Source organism: Phallusia mammillata, chromosome 5 (assembly GCF_965637545.1).
Source record: "Phallusia mammillata chromosome 5, kaPhaMamm4.hap1.1, whole genome shotgun sequence".
NCBI classification, from domain to species: Eukaryota; Metazoa; Chordata; class Ascidiacea; order Phlebobranchia; family Ascidiidae; genus Phallusia; species Phallusia mammillata.
The window spans coordinates 18,441,867-18,453,869 of NC_137256.1; the positions used below are offsets into that span (position 1 = coordinate 18,441,867).

General features: G+C 39.9%; 1 protein-coding gene across 4 annotated transcripts in view; it reads left to right on the plus strand.

Moving 5' to 3' along the window:
• The window catches only part of LOC145227639 (uncharacterized), a 29,965-nt gene extending 20,738 nt beyond the window's left edge, over positions 1-9,227 (plus strand). Inside the window, exons 20-29 of one of the 4 annotated variants that reach the window (XM_080092515.1) lie at positions 504-683; positions 1,035-1,730; positions 2,181-2,336; positions 2,670-2,786; positions 2,881-2,957; positions 3,400-3,539; positions 3,936-4,287; positions 5,238-6,197; positions 6,677-6,826; positions 8,048-9,227. In XM_080092515.1, the coding sequence (XP_079948641.1) occupies positions 504-683; positions 1,035-1,730; positions 2,181-2,336; positions 2,670-2,786; positions 2,881-2,957; positions 3,400-3,539; positions 3,936-4,287; positions 5,238-6,197; positions 6,677-6,826; positions 8,048-8,366 (3,147 nt within the window). In that variant the 3' untranslated portion in view covers positions 8,367-9,227. The remainder of the gene's footprint in view (positions 1-503; positions 684-1,034; positions 1,731-2,180; positions 2,337-2,669; positions 2,787-2,880; positions 2,958-3,399; positions 3,540-3,935; positions 4,288-5,237; positions 6,198-6,676; positions 6,827-8,047) is intronic. The other 3 variants (XM_080092517.1, XM_080092518.1, XM_080092519.1) reach the window with 3 other exon arrangements.
• The last annotated feature ends 2,776 nt before the right edge of the window (positions 9,228-12,003 follow it).

The window sequence follows — 12,003 nt, forward strand, 5'->3', positions numbered from 1 at the left end:
GCGTTAAATTTGCATTTTCATGCCCTGCTAACGTACGTAAATAGTGTTCTAAAGGGTGTCTATGAACAAAAACGAATGATTTTTCAAATGTACTAGAATAACTAGATGGTGGAAAAAAGCCTACTTTATGGGCATGTACAGCTTAATAAAACACCGCCGGTGACGTAAGAAATCTTGTAGAGCTGAAACGTAGAAAGGGGATTTTTTGTGACGTCATAATGCACGTTAAAGTGAGATGCTCGGTGCTCGACCAAACAGAACATTTGCAGTTTTGGCACATCCCTATACATGCAGACCAAAACTCACAACGCACCTATATAAAATCATATATATCAGGCCTATTAAAGTGTAATGTTCTTTGACCCACTTGGTAATCTCTCAGCACACTTCAGAGAATCATTGATTTACATTGATCCTGGCCATTAACCAATCACGAATACACAAAGTTTCCATACCTTAACTACCTTAGAGCCAAAGCCTAATGTAAATCATTTTGCTTACAGATTAAACTTTCCCATCCTCTTGACCCATCCTTGGCACAGAAAGTCGACCTGGATGGAGGCTATGTTGATTATGAAGGTCGCCTAAGTGCAAACAGCAACCAAAACAATCATAACGTAAGAGTAACGGGCTCCACTGAAAATGTATTGGACTCATTCAACATGACCAAGCTTCAGCGAGAGGTTAGTATCCCATGCAATTTGTAACAGCTTAAATGGGGAAGTGGTTTCGATTTAAATCCAAGAAAATAGTAGCTTACACTTTGCCCCAGTGTCTGTCTATAGATTTTTTCAATGAAAATCAATATGTTTGAAACAGCATAAACACTAACAAACATAACAAACAGGGAATTACATGGTAACATAGCTAAGATGAATATATTCACACTGGGATCAGCCCTGAAGCGGCGATGCAGACCAGCTATCACGGCATACTGATTTATAAATTATAGTATGCCAGTCCTAGGAATGCTTAGGAGATTGTCTTTATTCGGTATAACGCCCATTTGTGAAACAACCCTTTATTCTGTGTAGGTCAGTGAAACTGCTCTCTCTGAGCTGTCCACAAAAAGCACACCTATCATTACAAGTCCGGCTGATCAGGACCAATCACTGGATAAACAGTCGCGACTTCCAAAGATTGAGGAGTCTACGCAGCCATCCCAACAATCTGACCGTTTCCGTAAACGAAGCTCAAGTTTTACTGAGTCTTCGAACAATCCATCCAAATCCCCACACAGACCTGCTATCAGGAAAAAGCCCTTGTACCAAAAACACATACAAAACCAACTTCAAGGGGCGGAGACTAAACAATATGAAGCATACAATGTGCCGCAGGCGGTACATACGGCACCAGATCATTTGCACGCTAAACAGCATGGACAAAGTGCACAAGACCTACCCCCACAGTTTGACACAAACCTTAATATCAGAATGCAGTACTTGACTCGTAGTTCGGGGCAATTGTCCTTATCAACCCCAGTAAACCCCGCTTGGACCCAAGCGAATAACCCCCAAGCAGCAGTCCGGCCGCCTCCTTTGACCCGACAGCATTCTGGCCCAATGACTGTCACTCATAGCACTCAAAAACCAGTACAATACACAAGTAAAAGGAATGACCAGCAAATGCATGGGAATATGGAGCAGTATCAAAAGCAAGGTTACCATGGATATAACACATATCAAAGCCAAAATCAAGGCCAGTCGCCGAATTTTGATGGTCAAAGCAAGGTATGTGCTGCCTTTAGCAGAAAAAAAGTTTTAAAATTTAGTCAGTTATTCACATCTTTGTGTTTAGTAATGATTAATGGAGACTGCATAATATTAACAAACACTGTTTGTTTAACTTTTAAAACATTTTTATACTTTGGAGCAGGAGTTTTGTAAAACGATAAATTTTAACCTGCAGACATTGCAGCCTGTTTCAACCAAATCAGTGCAGCTGGTGACAAGATATGGCGTCTAGTGTAGCCATGGCTTTTTAGCCTTGAGTGCCACTAGTTGGTTACTTGTCACCAGCTGCACTGATGAGACCGTGTAGGCTAAAACAATGTGCACTTTCTGCTTATCATTTATTGCCTTGATGCTTGTAGGACTAATTTTAACTTTTTGGTTTTTAGTTCAAAAACAGGGTTTCTGATTGGTAATTGTGCATTATTTGTTTCTTTAACAACTTTTCAGCCCCAGTATATGGAACCACCCATGTCTGAAACTCATCGAGATTATTATAACAATGCTGTGTATCAGGACATTGGAATGGGTTGGGTGCCTTCTATTTATGAATACAGCAGCAGGGCTAGTGTTTGTGAAAGTGCCAGTGCCCAGAGTAAAAAAGAGGTATTTATACTTTACCATTTTATTTTAACTTTTAACCTTTGCTACTTTGTGGTATTGCATAGAATTATCCATTTTACGTACCATATTCCACCCGTTACACACCATAAACTTCATAATGATAAAACAAAACAAATTTTAATGATCAGGTAGTTTGTTTTGCAAAAGCACTTGTTTTATAAAACAGTTGCTTGTGGCGACCTCTCCTGCATGTTTACATTCATGTATGTCAAAGTTTGCGTTTTCTCTTTTTCTCGCTCTGTCGTTGCCACCTTATAAGTGCATTTTTCCAGTTGTACGGTATTCAATTTTCACACTGCTTTTTGTTAAATGTAGGACATTCGCCGTGTTCTTGAAAATCACATTGCCACCAAGAAAAAACCTTCAGTTGCTGGATCAATTCGTGGTGAAAGGCAAACTGATTCAGGAAATCATCCAAGATTGCCACATTCGGTATGTAAAGTCAATGCTTACCTTTACCGTTGTTTGCTGGTTTAATACAATGTGTTGGTTCTAATTGTTAGGTTTTGACATGTCTTTATTTTAGACTTCCGAACAAACATGGGCAGAATATCAAAAGCACCTTCTTGCACCTGGAATGGCTCCATCGCAACGAGGCAGTTCGTAAGTTAAATTTTCAACTTGGTCCTATTTTAGATATGTATTTAGTAGGGATGGGCAGAGCTGAGCCAGAACCCAAGTGCTGTTTTCAATGCTTAGTGCTCGACCGAGCTGTTGCACGAACTAACTCGGGCATTAAATTTACATACTCATGCCCTGTAAACTTATGAAACTAGTGTTCGAAAGGGTATTCAAGAACAAAATTGACCGTTTTTAAAATGCGCTAGATGTTAAAATGACACGTATTTATGGGGCCTGTACAACCTAAAATACACCCCTGGTGATGTAAGGGACCGTGAAAATCCACAAAACTAGCGTGGAATTGGGAATGTTTGTGACATCACGATGCACCGACCGTGCTCGACCAAACAAAACATTTGCAGTTTTGACCCATCCCTAGTATTAAGGTAATTGTCACTTCTCAAATTTTTTTTTCTTTTTTCAGACCCTCTGAGGCATCGAGCCACTCAAGGGCAAATATTTTCCAACATAAACCCCCTCCAAATGGTGGAAAATCCCCTAATGACACCCCATTGTTACTGTATAAAACGCAACGCCAACCAAAATTGCAGCATCAAAAATCAGGTATTTTCTCTTCCTTACAATTTTTGTGTCATAAAGCAATATTTTTATGTTTACAACAACAATATGAATGCACATAAATATCTCGCATTTTGACAAGTGCATGAATCAAATAATATGGTTTAAAACAAAATATAAACTTTAACATTAAACATGCATGTCAAACAAAAGTACATTGTAACGCTATGTTATACTTACTCCAAAATGTTTACAATAATTTAACTTCTTAAGCCCACTAAAACAGTGCAAAATTTTTGATGCAGTCAGTGTTATTTTTATCAGAAAAACTTGACATATGTCTAAATGAACTAACCAATTGGTCATTTCTAAACTCATTGTCATCCTAACCAAATCAAATGCATCCCTCTAACCAACCACTCAATTACGTTTCTCCTCAAGTGCCAGTAACAGCACCCGAGCCTGTGAAATCAGCACTTCAGCATCACTATAACACGGTGCAACACCAACGAAGGACTAATCAAAAGCATGAACAACATCAACAAATACTCTTACTTCACTACATGCAACACGACGCCCGCGACCCGCTCGATCATGCGCGAAATCACGTGATCCACGCCGGTAGCGACGTTGGGGATTACCCGTCGTCAAGACAACAACATTTTATGTCTGGACTTTCCTCAGTGCCCGTGGACCAGGCTGCTTCGAGACCACCGCCGCATCGTTGGCACTCCGATGACGCAAGGTTGTTGCCAGGCAACGGACCACCAACCACGCAAGCTCAGGAGTCTGGGTACGTTTTTGTGGTTTATTTTGTAAAAAAATACATACTGGTTCATACTGCATGGGCAGAATGGGTTGTTTGGTGCAAATTGTACAGTTTTTTGGGTGATTTCTAGAAGGATTTTTTTGCAGAAGTTATAGTTTTCGAAATTGTTTGGGGTGCATTGACTTATGATTGTTATATAGCACAGTGGTGCAAGACAGAATGAAAAAAAACTGTCTGCTTTTGCTGCTTTGGTGTACTTGCAATGGCATGTCCTAAACTTACAAAAACTCCACACAAACTTAAAAGTCAATTCATTACTTAGGCTGGTTCAACAAATAACAACTTGCTTAATAAACAACACAGCATTCACAAACTAACACATTTCTGTCCTTCTTTGCTTACAAATCTTGGTAATCTTTGGAAGCTGTACACACAAGCGTTGTGCAAACTACATACACTAACCAGAATGCTCTCGGCAGACCACAGTAACAACAAAATTTCAGTAACACTTCTTTCGGTGACTAGCTACGATAGGCAAGATTAAAAACTTATTAAAGACTTATAAAACTATTATTCTTTTGCATGTCTTGGTGACCACTTTCTAAAATCTAAATGTTGGACTTTACTATGTACAGACCCAAATGACAGCTTAATATAGACCGTTTAACACCAACTGACCAAAGTTGGTCAGTACTTAATAACCCTATGGATGTCCAAGTGTCATAACTCATTTTCAATGCAATGTGACAAATGTGGTGCAAATGCTAGAGGTGAAAGACCCTGTTTGATTGGCATGTTGGAGTTTTAACTTGCAGAGTTTACCGATTCTTATACCTATCTCTTCATGGAATGTCTTTCTTAGTGAATACTTACCCTTAAAACTGCATGTTTGCATTTTCTGGACATGACCTCCAATGGCATTGAAGATTTTCTCTTTGAGATCAACATAGCAACAGAAAATATGATTAATGCAGATACAAAGCAAAACGGAAAGGTCCCATCCCAAAAGGTCAATTCCGGGGCACAGAGGCCCCACAGAAAAGCCCAGAATCGGGCCAGGACACAGTGGTCATTCAAAAACTGACCATGAGTCCAGAGGGTCATACGGTCAGCGCATTCAGTGTGACCAAAAGTGCCCCGAACACGCCGCTGCCCCCTCGACAAGACGGAGCAACTTTTTTTGGCGATTCGAGTGATGAAGATTTGGTTGACGACTCTTTATCCGATGAGGGCGGTGATACTGGGACCCTAAAGTCTGTTCAACGTCACCAGAGCGCCGATGACCTGTTAAGCGCGTCCCGTGACGTAGGCAATGACGTCAGACCGTTAAAGACGCCCACCATTATTGTGCATACTCCAAGCTTTAAAAGTCGAATCAAACCTTCGTTGGTGCCGCATGGACCAATTAATATGGACAGCAGCAGAAAAGAACCAATCAGAGACGAGAACCGGTCACGTGGTCGCACTCCGTCGCGTGGTCAGGGAGAAGGTGACTTGCCGAAGCCACCTCCCCGTGTTAAACGCGCTCAGAGTCGTTCGCGTAAAGCGGCTGAAGCCAAAGAAACTGCAACGAAACCACCGGAAAGGGCAGCTACGAGTCCCGCCAAGTCTCAAAAACGTCCCGAGTCGAAAAACTCAAACCGCAATAAGGACGTCAACAGCAATGAGATTTTTACTTTAAAACAACCAACAGGGGCTCGCCCCAGGTACAGCCCCACAGCGGGCCAACTCCGGTCTTCCCCAAGCTTTGTAGATTCGCCCCCGAGGGGAACCCCTTCTCCACCAGTGGTCGTGTACTCATCGGGAACTTTACCCCGTGCGTCTAAGGCGCGTCGCAAGCCCGATCGTGCGCCTCCTAGCGGGCCTTCACCTGCTCGTGCCAACCTGACACTAGATGTCGCCAGCGATCCGTCGCGTGAGAGGAAATCTAGAAGGTAAACTAACGTGCATGTCGGCAATAACAAACAAAAGGCTCAAAGCTGTACACAAAGACAAATAGGCTGGAATCGAAAAACGGAGCTAAACTTGATGTTAAAAATCAAGCAACATAGCAAGAATAAATGAATTGGGTTTCTGCTGAAATTCCAAACAATGAATTAAAGGGTTTCACACAATGATTAGGACTTGTCTCATGATATTCTCATGAAGTAGATTTTGGAAACAAGTTTTTGTTTTTGCATACCTTTTGGCTTAATAATAAAACTTGTTTGATAAGTTGGACATATGGGTATTTCCCTAAAATGTGGTATGGTCAAAGAACCTTGAAATACGCAAACTTAGCCTTTGTTGTACACGATACCAAAGGCACTGTCCGACTAACTAACGGTGAGTACGTTTTTAGAGATAACAGTTTCCCATTACACTACAAATTAGCCACACAATTACAAACCAACAGTCACAATTTTATCATTAGAAACTCTTTGATTGGTCATTATCTTCACGAACAAAACCCAGCCTCAGCCCCCACTACACCCACTGGCAGCCCCCGAAAACACGGATTTTCGCCCCGCCGAGGCCCCTTTCCGGGCCCCATCATGCCTGCCAGGCTCTCGGCTCATCACAGGTACAAAGCGGTCACGTGATCACCGCTGCTCGACGCTGGGTGTGACCCCGAGTAACCCCGCGCTTTTAAGCTCTTTACTGCTTCACATTAACTTATTTGATTAACCCTTGAAAGAAATGAAAAGGCATTGTTTTGTCTGCCTTCATTGTTCGTTTAAAAACAATGAAATGCAACGACAAACGTTTTTGTCGAAAATTGACACAACCCTACATTGTCAATGATGCCTTGTGGAGAGATACTTTTTTTGAGCATAGTTTTTTTAATTTGATCTTGGGGCCAATTTAAAACAAATTGACCCTGTTTATCTTTTTCGGTATTTTAAAAGCTTTATGACGAGTTCACGGCCCAGAAAATGCTCCCCTGCCAATGGAAAATAGTTTTACTTTGATAAGGTTTTTGGTTATTACTTCTTTGGAATAAACAATTAAAAAATCTTTTGTCAGTAGCTGCTCCTTACTCAAGAAGACCAATTAATGGTATGAAATGCCTGCCTAATTTTATGTGGTAAAAATGGGCATGAACAGTAAATAGTTATTTTCTGTAAATAGCCAGGCATATTCCACATCATCCATTTATTTGACTTACAATTACGTCTTAATCGTGACGCAATCATTGACATCACTTCGCCTGACAGATTATGCACGGCTTTGCATTGTTTATTAACCACAAGCAAATCACCATAAATCACGTAACCTTCGTTCTGTTCTGTGATTGGTTGTTTACCCGATGACGTATTGGGAGTAAGCGCATGTTTGTATACTGTAGGTGTAACATTGGTCAGGTGCATGATGGGAAAATGTTGAGATATTTAGGTGTTTGACTCCAAACCGGATGTTGTTAATACTAAAAATGAAGTAGAATTGTATGTTTGAATAACGCAAAAATTGTGCTCTCTAAGATTTTTCAACACAAAGTGAATGAAGCAGTTCGATGCAAAAGTTTTTTCGGTAGATAAAAATTAGGAAACTTTTAGCCCATTTAGTTTTAATATTTTTTAACCTTTTGTCAATTTTAGACAACAGTTTGATTAGAAGTACTTTTGCGAAAGTTCAAAATCGGGGTTGTATAACTTGTCAGAAAAAAACCTTTTTGAGCAGGTTTTTGTTTTTTAATGATACGAATAGCCTAAACTTGTTCAAATTTACCTAAAACCATTGTCCCTACGCCCAGCAAACATTTCTTACCAACTTGCCTCTAAACTGTAACCTCCAATTTCAACAGGTCCAAGTCGGAAGCATGGAAAGTCGGAGCAAACGGAGTTCCTCAGCAAATTCTCCCGCAACAACAAGCACCCTACTCCGTCGAAACTCTGCCACACCCCCACCACGCCCATATGCAAGAATATTACAATGAGTTCGCCGGTGCAGCGCCAGTTTATTACCAAAGTTTAGAGAGACCCAACCATAATCCAAACCGCTATCGCACCGAAACCGATATTTATGACAGAAATCGACAAAGACAAAGACATCAACTATCTGCGTCTGCCGAGGATTTACTTTGGAACGACACTAATGATAATCAAGCTGGAACCTTAGTTTGAAGTATGTAACTCCACTTTGAGAAAAGAATGACCCCCCTCGGCATAAAGGTGGAAAACGCGGCGCAAGGAATAAATTCCAGTGGCCTTTCGGGACAAAAAAGTTGTTGTGGAAAAATGGCAATATATATGATATGTGTTCAGCAAACCATGTTAGTAAATTTGCGAAACGTTTATTTATCTATAAAACAAAATTCCCCAAAAATGGTACTGTTTTTGTTATCGACACCATAAGCTTTGCACTCACTGAAACTCTCCAATTGTTTTGATTACTTAAAAAATAGTCAAAAATTCGACTAGCTTATTGTGGGTTTTGTGAACTTAAGATTCAAATTTGCCTGGTGAACTGATCTAAAATAAAAAAACTGTTGCAAAAATTTAAACAGCCTACAAATTTGTGATATTATTTTTGTCAAATCTGTACGTTTTAATTTTTAAGTTCCTTTTTGCGCTTTTTGAAGTAAAAAGGCATTTTCTCGCAATACTAGACTATGTTGTTTACGTCATGACATATTGGGTGACGTAATTGCCAAATGAATCAACGCAAAATAAAATTATCATGTTCTTAATGTTATTTAGTCTTTTTTTTTGTTCTCTTGCTTTTGAACTATAAAACCAGTTCTCTCGTTCTTCTTCCCTTTTTTCTTTTTCTCTCGTTTTTTGTTTATTACGGCGGGAGCTTGCTTACGTGTTGATGGAGTTTTCGTATTTATTTGTACTCCCGTTCTGTAAACATGACGTATGCGACCTGCGGCACGTGCGGTATTGTCCGCCTGTCGGGACGCGAAAAACGAAATGAAATGCTTAAAGGCGCTTAAATCCTGCTTTGAACACCTTTTTTGTAATAAAATTCATACGAACTAATATGTGTATTTTTTAAATATGATTTTACGCTTGGGTTTAAATAAGGTGGACTGTGTTGAAAAACTTTCAATGAGATAACTTTAGAATCGTTAGTTAAGCATGCACAGCTATAATTAATCTAAACCGCTATGTCTCCTAAAAACAAAAAATCCATTGAAAATACCCAGCGGAACCTAAAACATGTGCATGTAGTTATTTTTCAAAAACACCACCGGTCCGAGACAATTTCGTTACCGGGCCGTATACTTTTTCAGGTAAAATGCTTGAAAATATTTTGCCCATGTATCCCGGAGTTGACAAGCAAATTTATGCGTTTCCATTGTCAAATGTTTGTAGTTGTTTGAAGCCCTGCTCGCGATAAAATTTTAGTTTTAAAAGTCATCCGCAGTAGAAAAAAGGTTGCCGAGCCCGGATTTATACCATTTTTGTAAAAATAATATTATACTATGTTTGTAAAATTAATAAAAAATATGTAAAAGGTTGAATTTAGTTATAACTGGTTTTATCTATTCATGGCACGTTTCAAAAGTTTTCATATAAAATCTCACAAAAGTAAACGGAAAACCCCTGGCCATGTGTCAAAAATAATGACACGTCCATCTTGTGCGATTAATAGGCTGGCCAATTTTCACGGCCCCAATTTGACGTGTTAAGCAATTCGATAGGCAATCTTCCAATTTCTCTCTCATATAAACATGAAAAGATCATTTTTACAGAGGTGGTGGTGTTGGGCAGAACGCGATGTTATCTACAGGTCGACTATCTAAAATCGGATCATGCAAAAACGGACATGGCCTGGAGCTAGTATGGGAGCAAAATGCTTGTTGGAGGAAAGCGGGCGGTGTTTGTAAAACCTCATTACGCATAATAATGCCACTCCCCTTGATTACAGCTTGTCGAAAATGGAATTTAAATCACCGCGAGGTGTTCCAGGGGATATGCAAAGTTTTTGTGTGCAGTTGCAGGCAAGTGTTGAGAGGTTAAGGTGTGCTGTTTTGTTAATTTGCTTTTATCAAGTGCAATTGCTCAGGGCCTTTTGAGAACCTCCAAAGAAGTTAATGTTTAAGATAGACAATTGCAAACGAACAGCTTATAATTAGGCAGTTTTGAAGCTGAAATAAGCAATTCTTTATAAGCTACAGCATAGTTTGTCTAACTAGGCAAATACGAAAAATATGTAACGCAGCACTAGATCCACAATTGTCGCAAGAATCTGACGTACATATCCTATACTTTTTTTAATTTTTGTTGTTTTGACTTAACAAAACCAAATGCGCCATTTAAAACAATTCATGTTCAGTTGAGATAAAAAAATTGTCGACTAAGGGCTTTAAACTTACAAAATGTTACCAAATGTTAGGTGTTTGTCTAAACGACTATAATGCTCTTTCAGCAGTTTTTAAATAAACAATCGACGTTTGGACGTATGATACAAAACGACTTCGTCTATATCTCTACTCTACTACAGTGGTTCTCAAACTTTTTCATGTTTTTTTCAAAACGGTCCCTTTGCCATTATTTCGAGGGCTCGCGGTCGTTAAGCCTAAATGTGTATTACATAAAAACGAAAGTTGATTGCACTATTTTAGCTAGTTATGCAAAATTTGCGCATAACAATCATCCAAAGACAGCATGTGACATCACAAACAGGACAAAACATTACGATTGTGCGCAAACAATTGCATTTTTGATAGTTGTCATTCAATAAAGGCCATTGTTTAGCAATGGAGACAGTCGATTCTCAATTCTACTTTGATTTAAACTTATTTAAAGGCACAAACTGACGCCATATAAGATTATCGAATTACTTCAACCGCTTTGCGGTCCCCACAAAATTGCCTCACGGACCCCTAAAGGACCGCGGACCCCAGTTTGGGAACCGCTGCTCTACTAGGACAATACCATATCTTGCAAGACATATTTCTTATAAGGCGACAATTGCAACAAAATGTGTTTGGCCTGGAATCGCCCAACATGGCATCTCTAAAGTTCAAATGCGTATTGTTCGCATTGCATTTCTCGTTGTTTTGGTCGATTTTTGGAAGTTGGCAGCTTTGAATTGATTCTGCATAACCCATCCACACGTCTACTATACTGTTATAAGCAGGCAGTCGAACCGAACTGAACTCGAACCCGCGAACCGGTTTGAGCGGTTAATTTCATTAAACCCGAACCGAACCCGAACCGCTAATTACGATTTTCTAAAAACCCGAACCGGAGCTGAACCCTATTTTTTGTTTGGCGTTGGGCCCGAACCGGAACTGAACCAGAAAAAAAAATGCAGTCCGTTTTATATTTTGTGATTCTTTTTTCAAAACAGCTTACTGGAAAAATACGCGAGATAACACTTATAGGGCGTGTCAAAAATAACAGTGCACGGTCAAAATTAGTTTGGAGTTTGATAAGGCCAAGTAGATGATGGGTAGAATTAAATCGAAACGAATGAAAATTTGAACCGGTTCAAAAACCGCAAACCGGTTTGAACCGGATAATTTGCCCAAACGGGAACAAAACCCGAACCCGAAAATGTACATTTTAAAAAACCTGAACCGAACCCGAACCCTTAAAAATAAAACGAAGTGAACCCGAACCGAACCTGAACCCATATGACAAGCGGTTCGACTCCCTGGTTATAACAGGGCCCTGCCTTGTTTCTGCATACAGGGAGTCGAACCGCTTGTCATACGGGTTCAGGTTCGGTTCGGGTTCACTTCGTTTTGTTTTTAAGGGTTCGGGTTCGGTTCAGGTTTTTAAAAATGAATATTTTCGGGTTCGG